The sequence below is a fragment of the Pholcus phalangioides genome, unplaced genomic scaffold (genome assembly GCF_987345545.1).
Source record: "Pholcus phalangioides strain wild (caught in Gottingen) unplaced genomic scaffold, Ppha-v1.0 ptg000021l_1, whole genome shotgun sequence".
In the NCBI taxonomy this organism is placed as follows: domain Eukaryota; kingdom Metazoa; phylum Arthropoda; class Arachnida; order Araneae; family Pholcidae; genus Pholcus; species Pholcus phalangioides.
This window is the reverse complement of record NW_028301614.1, coordinates 2,237,600-2,257,357: the sequence shown is the minus strand read 5'-3', so window position 1 is coordinate 2,257,357 and position 19,758 is coordinate 2,237,600. Positions and strand designations below refer to the sequence as shown.

General features: G+C 34.6%; 1 protein-coding gene across 2 annotated transcripts in view; it reads left to right on the top strand.

Moving 5' to 3' along the window:
• Window positions 1-19,758, top strand: part of LOC149070486 (protein O-mannosyl-transferase Tmtc3-like) — a 195,991-nt gene that overhangs the window by 61,195 nt on the left and 115,038 nt on the right. For both annotated transcript variants that reach the window (XM_089248914.1, XM_089248915.1), the window contains exon 2: window positions 6,158-6,192. In XM_089248914.1, coding sequence (XP_089105040.1) covers window positions 6,181-6,192 — 12 coding nt within the window. In that variant the 5' untranslated portion in view covers window positions 6,158-6,180. The remainder of the gene's footprint in view (window positions 1-6,157; window positions 6,193-19,758) is intronic.

Sequence of the window (19,758 nt, the reverse complement as noted above, 5' to 3'; positions counted from 1 at the left end):
TGTCTCCAGTGGTGTAGATGGTAGCATACTTGCCCGGTATGCAAGAGGGCCTAGGTTCGAGTCCCGGCGGAGACGTGATGACTTTTCTTTCCGAGCTCACCTCAGCATAATATCCGGAAAATAACTGTTTCCTTGATATACTTGAGTGTTCTTGGAGTGTCTTCAGCACATAGGCGTACGCAGGATTTTCTCAAGGGAGGGGGGGGGGTTTCCGTTTTTTCTTGCAAAATAACACTATCATCTCGGCTTGGGGTTGGGGGGGGGGGGGTTACAACCCCAAAAGCCCCCAAGATTCCAAGAAAAGAGGGGGGGGGGAGGGGGTTTCAATGAAAATATTAAAACCAGAGGTCGCGTGCCCTACCAACTTACCTACAAATAAAATTACATTTTTTTCCACATCCAAAATAGAAAATAAGACGATGAGATACAGCATGTGGTCTTATATCCTCATCTGTAGTGACATATATTCTTCGTTTAAAACAGTACAAAGCGATTTTTTTAAAAATGCCACTCTTTAAAGTGTGCGTGCATTTTATGTAAAATGCTTAGGAAAAAAGGGAACGGAAAACATGCTTTATAATATAAGCATAATTTCTGTTGTCGTTATATCGAATGTGTTCTGATCTTCATTATAAATTACTCGCTATCAGCGAAATTTTTTTATATTTTTATCATTAGCTCTGGCAATCACTTTCGAATTTCTTGTAATAGCAAGTTTCTCTTTGTAACAGACGTTTTCTCTCATGGGTTGTAGAAAAGAGATGTTATATTGGGAGGTCGTTATATATATCGAACGTTAAAAAAATCTTGAAATAATTTTTATTTGAGCAGAATAAGAAATTAAGTTTTCCATTCTTTCATAATGTGAGTATTGTCAGTGAAAATGCGTCAGGTTGGAAAATAAGTAATATTGTAATAATTAATTATATGCTCGAACGTATTAACCGAATTCTGAAATGTAAAGCAAGGATTCTGAAGCTTTTTGTTCCGCGACCCAAAATCAACAAGATCCCATGAGACTGCTTTTTCAGAATTAGTGAAACCAATGACGCAGCAAGTGGCAACATTGATAGCAACACTGTAAATAAATTCGCGCGAAATCCCCTGCGAATAAAGTGTAGGTCGTTAGTTTAGGTATAATATGGCCCATTGATCGGGAATCAATGGTTGCGATTGTTCTTGTACGACACATCTCGGAAGCCACTGCGAATGAAGTTTGGGTTGTAACCTATAGCTCGTGACGCATAGGTCAAGACAATCTTTAGTATACAGGGTCATTGTCACAATTTCGTCAAACAAAATAAAAACAGGATTTTTTTTTTTTCATTTTTGAGAAAAAGAGGCGGATCAGAGGTGTCATCGGACCTTGTATTGGATCGGATCATCTTCATAGGTAGCTATATTGGATTGATAATAATATGGATTGAATAGTGGGAAAGTTGAGCTCAATAATGGATTGTAGTTATAATGAGCTTCGACTGTATTATTTTTTCTTAATCGTCTTTCTATGTCTTTTGCTATTTTCTAAGAATGGTCAGCGTACCACCATAAAAACCTCCGAGAGCTAAAAGTAGCCCGTGTGAAATGTGTTGAAGACATCCTGGTGTACGCAATTCCTGTTGAACCCTTTGAGGTTTTCAACTCAAAAGTGTCATTAATGTGGCAGCGATATGTTTTATAACAGTGGTTAACTCGTTTAGGTGTGGTGCATCATCCCCCTTCAGATCTGAATCACCCTATATACAAGTCATCTTGTATACTTAGCTGAATGTACAAAGCAGGAGAGAGTCCACCTATCTCTTTCATATATCTCGCTTTATAAATGATACTAGATGACCTCTTTCTCATCTTAGATTCTTGAACATAATCCAACGTGGACGACCGACAACACACACCTCCATGCCAAAAAATGTTTTCCACACTCTGCTGATTTATCTACAAAATTCTCATTTAGGGTGTAGGAAAAAATACGTAACAATGGCCATGGGAACTCACCTCATATTTCTTAAGGAATGAATAATGTATAACATTATCACATGAGGTATGTATTCAGGATACAATGCAAATAATAGCGTACTGTACCCGTAATCCATTTAGCACGGGGAGAAAACTAGTTCGAAACAGCCGTTGAGAAGGTTAATTAACTAAACATTCTTTTTTAAGGTATACAGGCTGTGTTTTTTGTTTTTTTTTAATGTAACATGTTCTCATTGGCTTATCTATTTGAACACGTGATGAAACTCGGCAAATAACGTGCATATATCTCAATGTTATTCCGAGTCTGACTTGACAAAACGGTCGCGCAACGAATGGGAAATTGTCGTTGGCTAATGTTTTCTATTGGCCGTATCACAGCAACATCACGACTGTGATTTAAAATATTTTTACTTTTACTTCTGCTTCGCACTTCGAGTCACGATTTTTCAACGAATGCCTCGATGAGGAATGGAGTAGGAGGAAATGTTCCTTTTTCCCCCCTTGCATGATTAGATTGCTGATTAACTATTCAGCGCTAATAAAATACTAATGATGAATATTAATTTAGTCTTTCTTTTTTTTTTCTCTCTTCTTCCTCTATTCTTCATTTTTTCCTAGGGAACCACGCCCTGTGAATCGTTAGTCCACAGGCTTTCGCGAACAACTTATTATTTAACCAAATTATGTTTTAAGCAGCACAGAAAACACGAATTATATCCCCTCAGCAGTTGAATACTGTAATAATAGATTTATGCGTTCGTCAGAAATTTTATCACTTACGGTTTTTTTTTATTAATTTTTTCGCACGATTTTCTTTCAATTTTACACAAACGAATTTTTTGGAATAAAACACCACGTCAAAATTTACAGGAATCAATTTTAGGTGGTCTTGATTTCTGCGCCATCTATTAAACACCAATGTGACTAACTTTGTTAATGTCGTATGGTTTTCTTCCTGTGTATTTGCAATCTGTGGTTTGTATTCTGTTTTAATTTGCAAAGAACGTTTGTTCGGTTACTTTTCTCGAGAAATTTTTACTGATTTCTTTTTGGCAGGAGTAAAAATAAACTCTTGTCCATAAATTAAGGATAATGCAAGCTCCGGCAAATGAAGGTTCAGAAACAAAACAAACGTTATTTATTCATAGAGCCCATTTATTAAACAAAAGATAAAGAACAAAAACGATGGTGTATGTATGATACCATTCATAAAAACTACGATTTTTGCTCCCTGGAGCAATTGTAAAAAATATCTCCTTTACAAAAACTTACTATTATATGGTTGGTATGATGGGATATCCCATGCGATGAAATACAGTCCGTACAACGCCTAGGCATGCTGAGTATCAAATTATCGATCTGATCTTGGGGAAGATCACTCCACTCAGCAAGCCATGCTCTCCGAAGTTCCGGTACACATGTAGGAGGTGGTTGACGCTCTGCAACTCGTCGGCCAAGCATGTCCCACACATGCTCTATCGGATTCAAGTCAGATGAGAATGCTGACCATTCCATACGGGTTATATCCTCAGATTCAAGGCATTCGTTTACGATGTTTGCTCGGTGAGGACGGGCGTTGTCATTCATAAACACAAATTCTGCGCCCATGGCACCCCTAAACAAACGTACATGTTGTTCCAGAATGATGTCCCGATAAATTTGGGCTTTCATGGCCAATATCTCCCAAACGTCTGTACACGGTTTGCCTTGAAACTGTAGTACCCGTGGCTGCAGATAGCTGACGAGACAGGTCGGATGCTGTGCTTCGTCTGCTTCTTTTGGCAGTTACTGCCAAATACCGGTCTTCGTTCGGCGTTGTAACTCGGGGGCGACCTGTACTGTAACGTCTACCGACATTTCCGTTATCTTGTAATCGTTGCCAAAGCCTAGAGATGACACTTTGGGCAATTCCAAGTTCCTCGGATCCTTCCATCTGAGTACGCCCACATTCCAGGCGGCCGATAATTCAACCACGTAAAAAATCATCCACATGCGTCCTCTGTGTCATAACTATTCGCTTATGGCACTGAGCTCCTTACAGAACTCTTGTGAACAATTTCACTTCCTTGCCACCATTCCTTATATACCCCCCTCTTACACTCTCGTTATTGTGACGTACTATCGGCATCATCTGGTGGCTTCCTGAAATTTGCATGTCATTCTTGCAGATGTGTGTGATAATTCTACAGGTGAAACAGGTTTTTACTTTAGATTTCGATTTCCGTGTGATTCTAAATTATCCTTAATTTATGGACATGAGTGTATATAGATATGTCATGTAATGATATTTAATTTATGATCTTTTGGCGATGAAAAATTGAAATGCCTCTAACGAGTCATTACTTTTCAATACCTAATTTTATGGTAGAGTTTCCTCTCTGCCGATGTCTTACTCAATCATGAAGAAAAGTTTGAATTTTATGTTTTTTTTAATCTGAAACTATCTAAATTTAGTATCTGTCCACAGCTAAGCATGAATAATTTGTTACCAAGTTATTTACAACATCTACAGCTAATTTTGAGTTCTCTATGAACATGCTATTAAGGGCCGTAATCACCGATATCGTTCAAACTGTAGTCACATTTTTTTTGATAAGAGATCGACACGGATTGGTTAAATTCATGTTTTTATCTAATCTATGTTGATCTCTTATCTAAAAATTGTGACTACAGTTTAAACCAGTGGTTCTCAACCGGGGGCTTTATGGCCCCCTAGTGGTACTAGTATACTTCAGGAGGCCACGGAACAGAATACAGAAAAGGGCCATGACAGGTGGTGTGGAGGGCTGCAGAGAGCTGAAAAGAAAAATTGAGGTGTGAAGAAATAAAGCTTTTGTATTAGTGACTATACAATTACAGAATCCAACAAAACCACCCATAAAACCAGGGTCGTCTTAGGGCATGGACCCACTCGGGCCTCACCGCCTACATTTTACAAGTTCCCTAGGATGGGGTTTTCCGCAGGTCCCGGCTAGATTTTTCACAGACCCCTCCTCTATATTAAATGTATTGTGTAAAAAACAAAAACAAAAAAAATATGAAAACCATATCAGGCCCCGGGCTGCAGCTCTGTCAGTCCCACTCTTGTGAGGGGTCATGCTCGGGAGCCTCATATCCATAATTGACCCCACATTATGATATTTTGTATACTACAATTAATTTTGAAAATAAGTAGGAAATATGTAGGCTGTTTATTTCCAGCTAAGTATGGGACCTAAGGGGGCCTATGATGTTGAGACGGTCCTGAATAGAATTCGGATTAGCGGGGAGATCAATAAATTCTAGGCCAGTGGTCTAGAGGCCAATCTTTGCACCATTTTCGTTCAGTATAAATTCACTGAAAAAATCAATTCAATACGTATAAAGGATCTTGCTTCTAGATGAGAGTCGAAAACTCTGGGTAACTCTGGGTACCACGGGTAAAAAAAGGTTAAGAAACACTGGTTTAAACCATGCCGGTGAATACGGCCCTTAGCCAGGTGGAATTTAAGTGTTGATAAAGGACTAAGGAGGATATACCCGGGTGTAGGCTAATTCAAAAAATCTGACTTCTTCAAATAAGTTTTGGGAAATTACTTGGCTCTTTGCATTTCGCCAGATTTTTTTTATTCGAAAGCATGTTTTATAAACGGAGAAATTTTTGTAAATATTAGTGTATAAGGGTTGTCAGTGTTCTATACACTGTGGCGATAGACACTTTCTTGAAAGTAATGAGACCGAACTTGAAGATAGTTGGTATCCTCATTAAGCAGGATATCAAGTTGGCCTAGTCATATCATAAGTATGAAGTCTGAAATGACATTATTGAAAGTGACTTATTCTCATTTAATTGAATGAACGTTGCTGCAGTTTCTCGTTTTATCGTATAAAGATTCTAGTTTCTCGACTACTTTAGCAAAAACTATGTCGGCGTCATTCAGTCAAAAAACTTATATTGTCTCGCCATAGGCCAAATATCAATTAGAATATAAGAATGCATCAAGGATGCGGAGAAAACTAATCAATGTGATTCTTTCTATTGGGTTATAATTAGCCTATTTACATCTTTAAAGAAAGATAATACGTATTCAATGTACTTCATTTCGTTAATTCTACTCCATTTCGTTTTACAGATAACACGAACTCTATTATCTCATTCATAAAAACATATTCAATCTCATATATTTTTCTTTTTTTCCAGGTTCTTCGAAACATCCTCTGAAAATGGCATCTAAAGTAAGTCGTTTCATGTGAAATATTATATTATATTCTTTGGAAAAATTTTCTATTGACATTAAATCGATGTATAAAGATGTAATCACTGTATGTTCTAAATTTTTCGCGTAATAGATATCTCAGCAACCTCTGACTTTCGTACCGTCATTTAAAAAAGTTTTCAAATGAAGTGCAGTTACCAAAATCTTAAATTCTCAAAATTTGTTTTGTACCTGAAAAGAAAGAGATCAACTTTTCATACCGTCCAGGGACAGTTTAAGGATATTAAACATATAAATCATTATGTTTTGGCAACTTGTCAACTGTGTTAGCAAGTTTTCATTGCCTCCGAAGTCGCCATTTTCAGGGACTGTACATAAATAGGATGGACTTGCCAATTGACAAACTATTTTTTTTCCTTGTTTTCTCACGCCTTTATGTGTGAAGCTCTCGTTACATGCTTCGGCACTCTGTGTACAAGTTTGTGACGACGACGCAAGTAACTTTACAGAACCCAGTGTTTAAACTCATTTTTGAAAACGACCTCGGATAACCCGAAACTTAGACGATCGGAGCCTTACCGTATCTTCCCCCGTTTCAGGAATTTGGACAAGATACATGGGTGATTTAGTATTAGTATCTTGCTCTGTAAACAAATATCCACAACGAGGGCCGGACTTGGCGATTTAGCGGCCCGGTGTGAAAACCTTGTGACAAACCTTTTGTGACCTTCTTTATTATCCATATGTATGCCACCCCCCCCTCCCCAGGTATTACACCCAGATATTAATTCATATTTTTCTCTTTACATTCATCGAAAATCAATTTATGGGGGTCCGTCAAAGAACCTATCTGAAGCGGTTGCATAGTTCAGGTTCCTCTTAAAGCATGATCACAGGCCCGCTTGGAAGTTCAAATGGATAGGAAATATTATGTTAAGGATATACACGAAAAATATTTTGAACTCGTGTGTATATGACACTTAAAGTCTTATAGGAAGACGTGCTTAGAGAATATCTTCTCCCGGGGCGAAAGCTCATGGTGCTGTTAGGACCAGCCCCCGCCTACCTGGCCTCACTTGGAAAAGTCTGAATAGGACGAGTCTGAGGGCCTTCCGTATTCGTCTTATATTTTCCGATATTCAAAGCTATAAATTCTCTTGAAAACGATATAGTCAGCTAAACATTTTAGCCTGTGGGCTGTCAAATATCAAGGACCCACTCAAGGATGATGTGGGGGGCCCACGGATTCATCATCATATGTTTTTATTTTTCATTAATAAATCGACATATTTTTCAACAATAAATCGACATATTTTTCAACAATAAATCGACATATTTTTCATTAATAAATCGACATATTTTTCATTAATAAATCGACATATTTTTCATCATTAAATGGACTTATTTTTCGTCAATAAATAGACACATTTTTAATTTTTTATCGACAGAATTTTAAGCTCCGGCGTTTTAAAGCAATTGCAGTTGAATGCAATACGTATAATCAATGTAATAAAATTCAGTTTTACGGTCCTTAACATTTTGCGGCCCGGTGCGGTTACACCTTGCACACCTACCTAAAAGTCTGGCCCTTCTCACAAGTTCCTATTTTCATGAGACGATATTCTCAACAAAAAATGAAGTCTTACACATCATCTACGTGCCATCCTCATACAACGAGCACACGAGACGAGAAAATTCCTCGGAGAACAACGAGAAACGTTCAAAATTAAAGTCAGTACCCAGAAAGAAAAATTCATTAAAATACTTCCATTTCTTTTTCTGTTTTTAAATATAAGGAAAAGAAACGGGAATGGAATTTATAAGTGGCTTCTTGAGACGAAGGAGCTCACTCTCTCACACACAAACGATGTTAAAGACAATTTTCTTCTTGACATATGAGAAGAAAAATTGGTGTTTTCTTGGCGAAAATAAAAATAAGAAAAACTCAAATTCATTAAAAGCGTAAAAGGCATAATTCGGATTCAGTAACAAGCGGTTGGCGACAAAAAAGAAGAAAATATACATTTTTTTTTTCCTTTTTTTGATTTATTTAAATTATTATTATTTTTCTTTATTTTTTCTTCTAATTCTTAAACACGACTTTCTGAAGAAAAAGGAAGTTGATAAATTGAAGTACTGGTACCAGGAATTAAATTCCTGTCTAACAATTCTTTTTCTTTACTTCTTTTATCCTTTTTTTCCCTTGTCCCGGCTAAGATTAAAGAAGTAAAATGAAAAAAAAAGGATTTTTTTTTTTCTTCCTTTTCGTGGTGCCTGAAGGATCACAAGCAGTGTGATGAATACTGTCCTAAAATAATTTCGTCCGGGAGAAATTTAATTTCGCGAGACGAAGTGGAGCAACTAGTTTCACGTTTATTTGCCGTTTCCTAAATTGTCCCGGATTTTTTTTTTTTCATTTTTATCATTTTTTTTTTTATGTTTTTTTTCCCGAGCCGGTCGGGCAATTTAGTGTCCTGGTTCGACCGGCATTTTATTCACTTCCGATACCGAAAAGAATATTCGAGAATCCTTTTTCCTTTTTTTTCCCCCCTGTTGGCCGGGACTGAAGTGGAATGTTTGATTCGATGTATGTATGTATGTACGTGTGTGTCGTAAACATGTTTTCTCTGCCACATTTCTTCAAATTTTTTTCCTGTTCCATCCAATTTCTTCGGAAATTTCTTCATTTTTCGTAACGTCTCGTTCAATTTTTTTTTTTTATTCAATCGAATAAAAGATACTGCAATCAATGGAGGAATGTTAGGGAAAATTTTGAGATCTGCAATGACTCAGGAAATTTTTTTACTAATGTCGCGTGTGCGTGTAGGATATAATTTTTTCCTTCTGTCTATCAACTATGAAGTGATTTTTGAATTTTATTCTCTAAAGATGGTTAAAATCTGATGATTGAGTATCTGTACTGTTGAATTACTTAATTGGAGCTGTCATCTATAATATAAATTAGCAATGAGTAAATGGGATATACATACTGGGTGTCCACTTCTATTGTTGTCTAATGGCTATTTCTAAAACCGGTGGTTTTAGAGACAACTTTCAATTGGAAAGAATGCTTCAAATGATGTCGTCCATCATTTTATATGCCATTCAAATGAAAAAAAAAATCAATAAAACAGTTAAAAAGCCCAAATTTTTATACGCAGGTTCTCCCTGTCTTTGTTACTCTGTGTCTCCTGAGGCCAACAACAAAAAAAATTCATGTTTCTAAGTGCACTATTCGCTGATATATTTGAATTCAAAAAATCAGAGGAAAAAAGGGGAAATAACAACATAAACTAACGAACAACTCTCCTTTCCAACATTTATGCTGTTCTTGCCCCATTTTTTTTCAGTATGGGTGTTTAGCCCAGGTCAATAAGATACTGGGCTAATGTACCAAATGGTGTTTAAAGGTGTCACGAGTTCGATACCCGGTTCGTCCTTGTCAGAAAATTTCCTGGCGTAGGGGGTATAACAGAAACGGTGACCACAGTAAAAGATAGCTACCGTACGGAGTCCCACATCGAGGGGTTGACGCACCAACCTCTCGGTGAGTATAAAAAATGCTGCCGATCGGCAATAAATTTAGGTCCCTGTCTAATTAGCCCTCGTGAGCAGAAAATGGCCGTGGTGAGACAAAAATAACCAAAAGAATTATGAAATGAATTCGACTATCTAAGCGACTATTTCACTTAGAATTATGGAAATTATTTCGTTGACCTCAGGAGATATCGGGTAACACCTGTCAAATTGAAGTTATAGGACAGGGGGTTACAAGTTTTGTAACTTCTCTATTAATAATGTTTTTCATTCAAACGGATTTCAAGATGATGGGTGACATTTGAAACATTATTTGCTGATGTTGTCTCTAAAACCAACGGTCTAATTGGAGCTGTCATTTATAATATAAATTAGCAATGAGTAAATGGGATATACATACTGGGTGTCCATTCTTATTGTTGTCTAATGGCTATTTCTAGAACCCCGTCTAATTAGCCCTCGTGTGCAGAAACAGAAATGACCAAAAAATTATGAAATAAATTCGAATATCTGAGCGACTTAGAATTATGGAAACTTTTTCGTTCACCTCAGGAGATATCGGGAACACCTCTCAAACTGAAGTTACAGGACAGGGGGAACCGTATAAAAATTTAAGTTTCGTAACATCTCTATTAATAATCTTTTTCATTCAAACGTAATTCAAGAGGATGGGCGACATAATTTGAAACATTATTTTTCCTGATTGAAAGTTGTCTCTAAAACCAACGGTTCAGGAAATAGCCATTAGACAACGGTAAGAGTGGGCACCCTGTATAATACGCAGACATATTCAAAAGGAATATACTAGCACCAAGCTCGTTATTCGCATAATGTTGATAAATACTGTTTCAAAATTTTCCAAAATTTCTCTTCTGTTTTTTTTGAATGCTCGTTAAGAAGGAGATCAAAATACCCCATAGATCTTTCGTCGTTTGAATGATGTCCCGGATGATACCAAATCGATCGAATCCTAAGCTCCCTTTAATGCTTTCGAAACTGTTTTTATCTTTGTCCTCCTTTTTATAAATATATATTCTTAACCCTCCTCCTAATAATCAAGTTTCGTAAGAGACCATTCGGAGTCGAGAGGAGAAGGAAGAAGCGGTAAAGTCTCGAGATCATTTACGACAGTGTTCTCGACGAAAACCACAAAATCCCGACGTCAGTAATGTCGTTACTAAGTAACATTATCTGCGCTTCGATTATGGGCGGCTTTAATGCCTTACGAAATCATAGTAAAACGATTAAATATACATTAATTATCGCTTCTGACACCCACTCTCTTCTTTTTAATGTCAGTTAAATCTTTGTAAAGATGTGGTTTTGGGACTTTGTAAGGAAATGAGATTTCGGTCGTTTCATTGAATTTTCGAGAGATGGCCGTCTTTTCTTGCAATTCAGCCAAAATACCTCTGCTTCTTCTTTCTCATACTGACTACCCATTAATGTGTTTAAACAATGTTTTATCAAGGCGATGGGTTGAGATTAACATACCGCACATCATGATAAGAGAACCTCATTGAAAACTTACCAGGATAATTTCGTACTTGATTATAAAAAAAATAATTGTCTAAGGAATATATATATTTTTTTTTCATTTTCATCAGGGCTCTTTTGCCAAACTTAGGCAGATGAGAAAGGTGCAGCCACATTGGGCCGTAAAATGAGATTAAAATACATTGACTGCCGTATTTAAAAAACAAAAATCGGTTATTTTTGTGTAGATTAAACACCGCTCTGTCCGCATTTTTATTTCCAGGAGAAAATGGAATAGGAATAAATATTTTTGAAATTAATTAAAAAATATTTATAGATGGTGCATAGATGTCAGTAGGAAAAATCGACAATGCTTTTTACAAAAACACGTAACGAAAAATTCTCTTCCATTCATTAAAATTCATTATTAACAATTGAAATTTTTACATTCGGACTGGACTCTTCCACGCAAAATTCATCGTATTTAGAGCAGCAAATTATTTTATCATATTATTTTTTTTCTCAAAATGGCGAAATTTGCATCTGCGGATTATATTCCGACGGCACTTACCAACTTTATTTGAATTTAGGTGCTTAAGAAATTTTGTAAAATAAATACGTCATACCAAAAATATTAATCTTACGCCTTATTGATAAACACACATACTGACAGGACCTCCAGCAAGTTTTTTGAAAAAAAGAATGTTTTTGCTCGATAAACATGGTCCGAAATAATTTATTTTTAACTCTTTCCGGAACTTCATAATTTATGTTTATGTTAAAAGATGTAATGTATTAGAATCGGAAAATTTTGTTCACTCTTTGAACTATAATTTAGCAACACATATAAAAAAATTTAGAAGCCAATACGCCGATTTTTTAGTTGCCATGGTGACCTGACACCTGAGATTTGTCAGGCCCTGTATATAATGCTCCAAATAATAGTTTTTATAGTTATTGCTACTTAACATGGATACAGTGACTGTTATCACACATTACCACAATAGAATTCAATTTAAATAAAAACGAATTCATATAACTTGTGATTCCTGAAATACACAAACACAGATAAAATATTACTCACGCTTAAAAAACCAATTGTCTTAAAGGTTTCCTAGTATATTCTTTGGAAAAACTTCAGTTTCCACGAAATTGTTTGAGCCTCAGAATGCTCGAAAGAGGAACCAATATTATTACATTACATCTCGTGGCGAAAATCTCGACTCGCATCTCTCGATATTCACGCACTTTCAGTATCGAATTCGAGTCCCGATAAAAGTGCGTAACCAAACGCAATCGACTCCAGATAGTGGATCCGCCTTCCTTAATAGAAGGACATTTTGAAATCTTTGGAATTCTATTTGTGAAGATTCCCCCGCTACTTCTAAAGTAGGAAATGGGAAAAAAGTAGAAAAATCACAATATGCAAATTTATTCATTTACTTTATCTTTTTAGTTATTTATTTTGAAAAGTTCATCGTAGCAGAAAAGATCTGTTACTATGTATATGTATGTGAGCATCTGGCAAAAGCATTTTTTTCTCCTCTTATAGGAAGTGAACTTTTTTTTGTTTCTTTTGTGTTTTTCCTCGGAATTTATCGATCAAAAATAAAGGAGAGAGGCAGATGCCTTAACGCGAACCGAACACATACTTTACAGCTCTTTGCCTCTAGCCCTTTTTTCCCCCCTATATCCAAAAAATAAAGTAATAATAAAAATTCCTGGCTGCTTCACCTCATCTTATAGACTTTTAAAACTGAGGTTTTTACTTTTATTTATTAAAAAAAAAACAACAACAGCAGCAACACAAAATGGTGCCAAAATCAATATTCGTATCAGGTTGAACTTGCGGCCTCGTATGTTTATTAGCATTATTTTTATTTTCTGGTTCGTTATTTAGCTTAAGAAACTGTTCGTTAGATGTTCCAAAAAATAATAAAAACATCACGTAAGAGAAGTTCACTTTCAAACTAGTTCGAAATTTTTTTTTTCTTCTATTTTCATTTTCTTCATACAAATTCTTCTCATTTAACATCAGTGCTTAAATTTTCTTCACAAGCTTTACGACTTAACTTTAGTATGCTGTAGTATCATATTTGCTGAATTGCAAATACTTTCATTAAGTTAGCCCGTGTATGAAGATGTTCTCGTTTAGAAGAAGGGAAAAAGTCTTGGTTTTCTTTATCGATAGTAAAGAAGATATAAATATATATATTTTTTTTTTGAATTAAAGAACCGATATCTAAATATGTATTTATTCAAATTGTTACAAATATTTGAATTTTTATTTATTTATATTGATTTTGACTAAAATATTCAGATATGATCTCGGTTTTCAGCTATTGACACTATCCACTCGCGTCGGTGTACCTATGGAACGATATGCTACAGGCAAACTCGATTATAGCGAACTCGGTTGTAGCGACACTTCGACTGGAAATTTATATAAAGAAGAATCGTGACATAAGAAAGCATTAAGCTCATAAGGGGAACAATCTCTCGAATGTTCAATCGATTTCAGTTATCATTAGTAAGTAATGTGTATAATGCTTGAATTATACGTGTTTTCGTGTCCATTGCTATTTAACGTGGATAATGACTATTATCTCACATCACCGCAACGAAATTCGATTTAAGTAAAAAGTAATTCATATATATACCTTGAAACACCCGAATGCACAAACACAGATAAGATATAACTGATCCTCAGAAAAATGTCTTATAGGTTCCTCGACTGTTCCTTGAAAAAATTCTGTATAAACGATTGCTTGAACGTCAGAATGCTGGAAAGAATAACCAATATTAGCGGTTGGTTCCGCTAATTTTTCGATATTTACGATATTTTACCTCGGCTATAACGTTGAGAGTTGACGGTTTGAATTTGCGGTCTGATTCCCATAGGAAATAGCGTTAATGAACCTTACTTATAATGTCGATGAAGAGCTACTCGGAAATAAGGAAAAATTTTTCGTCACTATTGTTTCCGTTTCAATGACTGTTTTCCCAAGAAATTCTTAAGATAAAAGATCACATACGGAAAATGTTCGATCTCTTTATACCTAACGTTAAAAAAAGGTATATTTCATGTTTAACGTTCCGAATTGCTCATTGATATGACCACTATGCAAAATATCTCCATATTTTGCCTTTCCCGATTACTTTTATAAAAAAATTACCCTTCTTTTGACATCGAATCTTGCTTTAATTCCCAATCAGGAATAAAGTTATTTTTGATGATTTATAAATTGTGTCATAATGAATGTGACAATAAATATACATCACACGTATTTGACAAGTTCTTCGTTTTTCCGTAAAATACATTTTAGCAGACTTACTATAACACCTTTTTTTCTTGCTAAGGTTTATTAATAAGTATTATTTGGTTATTGTGTAGTCATTTGGCAACATGCTTGGCGAGAATCTACAATATCCTGTATAAATTATCGCAATTTCACGTATTTTTCTCAATCAAATTGGTCACCCTAATCATAAAGAAATAAAAACTTCATGCAAAGTATTTCATTGCCACTGATTATATATTTTTTCGTGAAAAAAAAAGAATTTATAGTGAACATTAATTACCTTCGTTTGTAATTACATCTCAATTATGACCACAAACAAATTTGTGGGTTCTTCGATGCTGTTATAAACGAGTTTGACGGCTATGGATGTAAAAACATATTTTATGAATAACTCATTCTAGAAACTCGAATTCACGTGAAAAGAAAATGCGTGAGAAAAGAAATTTCTACTCACATGTGATGTTGGTACAGTTCAATCGATGTACCTCTGATAATGATTTTACATTAGCACACACAATGTGTATTCAATATATTGATATAGCTATTCTTCATAACGATGTCGATTGAATTACATATCCATTGTAACATTTATCGAAGATCGTTAAGGCTTGGGAAAGAGAAAATCAATTCGATCGATGAAGCTCGGTCATGAAATTTTATTCTCCACTTTTTTACCATTATTCATAGAGAATGATGGCCTAAAGAGTAGGGAATATTGATATGGTTTTACCCTCGTGCATGATGAATACTTGGTCGAATTCTTCATATTAAAACATTGGTTTGATTAATGAACTTGTGCTTTCGGGTTCGGATATTAATAGCGTGTTACGCCCGCTCGAATTATCGAGATATCCATATTTGTGAACAATTGTATGAGATGGAAAAGCCTGACAGCAAATAATTGGTTCACTTCGGTGCACCGTTGTCATATTACTGGTTTGATTAAGAGAAATACTGATTCCTAGTAGTTATAGGGGATTATGCTATATTTTGGAGTATTCTTCCAAATTTATGGCATTGATAACATCATTTATCCGCAAGTGAGGATAAAGAAAAGTCTGTCATTATCAACAGAATGTGAAATGCTGATAATAAATTTCCGTGGAATTTCGACTCAAATGTATTATTCTTGATAATTTCTATCGAGTGTCAATGCTTTTCTTTGTTGCTTATGTATCAGTTGGTGAAGTTGAAGTCGTGGCCCATTCGCAGGAATGAACAACGATAGAGGATTACATATGTTTAATTAAGTCTTTCGCAAGACTTAAAGTCAATGAAAAATTGTTATGAATGAAATTCACTTTCAGTCTATCTGTACTTTTGTTCTGAATACAGAGCTGGAATCTTGATATATTATAAAAAATTAATCTGATAACAAACAAGATATTTATTTGAATTTGCCGAATAAAATTTTTTGTCAAGAACTCAAAAATTTGTAAAATGGTGAAAACGTTAGCAGGCATAAAATGTTTTTTGGCTTCAAATAAATGCTCGATTAAATATTTTCTCTGCACTGGTTGTCATGTCTTTAGAAGCATGTTCTATTCTCTGAAATGATTTGTAAATCCCTTTAGCATTTCTTAATGTATCAATATGGCAGAAACACGCCCAGAAGAATGTTTTTGATGGCCTATTTCTCAATGTTTAAAATCATCTAGGTATAAAACCAATTTACTAACCGAGTGTGTGTGCACGAGTACACTGTTTGCCTGCATGATTTTTATACTGATATTCAATCTTTAATCAAATTTCAGCCTTTGCATGTATGCTAACAGGACATGAACTAAGGGAAAGTATTAAATACCGGCTTTATGACTTTACCACATGACTGAAATCAACACAAAACTGTCCGGCAATAATGGTTTTATTGCTTCAAACAATGATGTCTTTCTTTGGTGACCATGTTTTTTTCTCGGATAATTCATGTTTTTCTTTGTATGTTTATTCCCTCACAATGGTTTGTTTTTTTCAGTGCTCCAGGTATACATAACACTTATTTCCTAGTATGATATTTATTTTCCCTATGCAGTTTCATGTCTATCTTAAACCTCAAAACTTCAGAAGAAGTGGTTTCTGCTGGTAAAAAAGAGTCACTTAGAACTTATTTTTTGTCCAAAAATATTAATAATTTTATTAATTTTACTAATTTATCGGAAAGAGATAAGTTAACGTTTTTTTATAATTCTAGATTTCTTCATTGACGAAGTCTTCATCAACGTATGCATATGTAACAGAATATCTAAGAATAATCTTTCACTCATCCCATTTTGTGAAGCTCTGTGCTCATATTATTGATAAATTCCGTATTTATATGAGTAATTACATGCCCATCCACAATGTGTTTGTGAGAGTTTTCATTTATCTTGCTCCCATTTCAATATAGTACGGAAAAGGTAATTAATTTGCCACCAGGTGGAGTTTTAACTAGCTTCATCATGTTGCACGTACTTATATTGCTTTGGCGAATGCACCTGCTTTATTTTAAGAGATATTGCAGTTTATGTGGAATTTGCCATGTTCTAAATTCTCCAAAAAATTTATCTTCTTTTGCTCCCGGGCATCCTACAATGATCGATGAGATTGAAAATGATTGTAAGAGGCTGCGTAATGCTATGATATAGGACATTATTTGAGTCTTCATAACTTGTGAACGGATAAAGATAGAGCGATGGGAAAAATTTCTACCTATACTAAATTAGATATTCACTACAAGACTATAGCAAAAAAAATATCCCCTGGTGGGGAATTATGGAACTTTTTTGTTATTTTGAAGAAAAGTGAATTTTTCAGTGAAAAATCAGTTTGGGGGAAAAAAATTCAGAAGACACATATTTCTTAAGGTGTACTAGTGTACACTGACTGTACAAAATTAAAAACAAAACATATAATAGTAGAATAATTTGCATAAATATCATTACAAATCACACACACACACACACAGTAGACTTATCAACAATTCATGGAGATATTTATCAGCATCTCCAATTCTATCCTTCAATTTTTTTTTTAATTCTTTATTTATGTATAATATATATTTATTATTTAGGTATAAATGTAATAGGTATAGGGATTTATGAATATTCCTGCTGGTATATTAAGAATACCAATATATGTGTACAAATAGCCTCCCTTTTTTATTACGCCCCGCTTTTCGTTATACCTAAAGAAATTCACGAGTAATAATAAAAAAATTATAGTTAAATAGGTAATGATGGTTGAAACAATTTTTATGATATTTTTACGACTGTCTCCCTGTTATATTTCCAAGCATGGTTGTTTCAGTATTGAAAAAAAAAAATAAAAATAAAGAAATGCAATTTTCAATTTTTTAATGAATTTTAATTTAAAATTTACGAACAAATTCTGTTTCATATAATAGTAACAGAGAGGTGCAGATTTTACAAATTGACATTGTTTGATTAGGGTTGGCATGAAAATGTGTATTTTAACACATCTCGAAATTATTATTTAGTGAATTAATTACATATAGGTGAACGAAATTATTATTTATAAGCGAATCTATTATTCAAGTATGTATTTGAATTTTCCTGTCGTTGGTAAATTTGGTAAATAATGAAATATTATCACATCTTACGGCGATTATGCATAATACCCAAGCTTCTTTGGTAAATTTGATAAGTACTTGAAATTTATCACCTTAAAATGTACTTATCATTGCTTAAATTTATCTGCGATTATGCATAATGTCCTAGTGCAATTTGTGAATTTTATAATTATGACAAAAATTCCAAATAAGTAGTATGTATGAGGAATATAGTCGAACCCCGATATGACGATTATGAATTTTACAATCATTCCCCGATATAAAGATACAATTCATGCATGTATTATCATGTATATCATATTATGTAGTAGGATTTATCACGTTTACCAATCATGCGACGCTTGGATATTGTGCATAATCACAAATAAAGGCGATAGATTTCAAATATTCATCAAATTTAACAATGACGCTATGCATAATCGTGGTAAAAGTGATTAATCTAGGGAAATTTTTTAAATTTACAAATGACTCTTTACTGCTATGCATAATCACTGGTTAAGTAATAGTATCTTATTCAACTTATTAAATTTACCAACGATGCTTGGATACTATGCAAAATTGCCAGTGAAAGTTCTTAATTTGAGGTAATTTATCTAATTTATCAATGCACTTGGGTACTAACATATGCATGATCACCGGTGAAAGTAAAAATGTAGGGAAATTTATCAAACTTACCGAAATGCTCGTCGATTATGTATAATATCCGGTTATTATACATAATGACCTGATTCATTACATTTACCCAAACGTATGTATTTCGTAATTGACCTAATATGGAGTTGTTATTCCTTCCGACAGAAACTTTTTCTCCCACCTACGTACCTTGTTACAAGGCCGTCTTAAGAGCACCATGGGCACCCGGGCCAAGTGATTTTTCTGAGGCCTACCTGGCCAATTCTCGAAAAATTCAACTATCTCTAGTTTTTCCGAGGCCCTCTTCTCTTGATGTCCCGGGCCTTGTCCGGAGGGCCCATGCGTTAAGACACCACTGACCTTGTATAACAATAAATACAAGAAATTCCTCCGAGTAATAATTCACGAAGTACCTGTGCGGTAAAGTATTAGATATAAGAGAGAAATAATCGAATTGTAAATCAACTTATTATGCGATTAATAGCTGAAAAATTTTACACCTTATAAAAACCTTAAAGTCTCAGTCAAAAAAACTATCGATTCCCGTAATCGAAGATTTTTGATCTCAACGATCATTGCATCATTTAACAAAACATTATACCTCACATATATCAACTTGACTGATGTAGGTCATTTAACATGTAATTTTTCCGATTACGGGTATAGTTGAAATTCCAATGGTAAAAAAAAAAAAGGTTTATCGTAATCCCGGTTTCCAATATCGTATTTTTCCCCCCGTCTTTGTGATAATAATAATAAAAATAACGAAAAAAATCCAGAATATCTGTGAATTCGTTTCCTTGCTTCAATACAAGTATAATTGGATCTCTCCATTCCATTTCTATCCCGTTTTTTCCCCTCTCTCCTCCCTATTGTTCTTAGTTTAGGGAACAGCTAATACATTTCGAGAATGATAAAAAAAAGTAACAGAAAAATTTCTTATGAAAGTTCCCTTTTTTTTTGAGAAAAAAATCCCCTCCGATGTAATTCCTGTGAGAAATGGGCTTAATTTCCCATAAGCGGCTTTGGATGTAACGCATTTCGTGGCAACCAATGAGGATCTTATCCTATA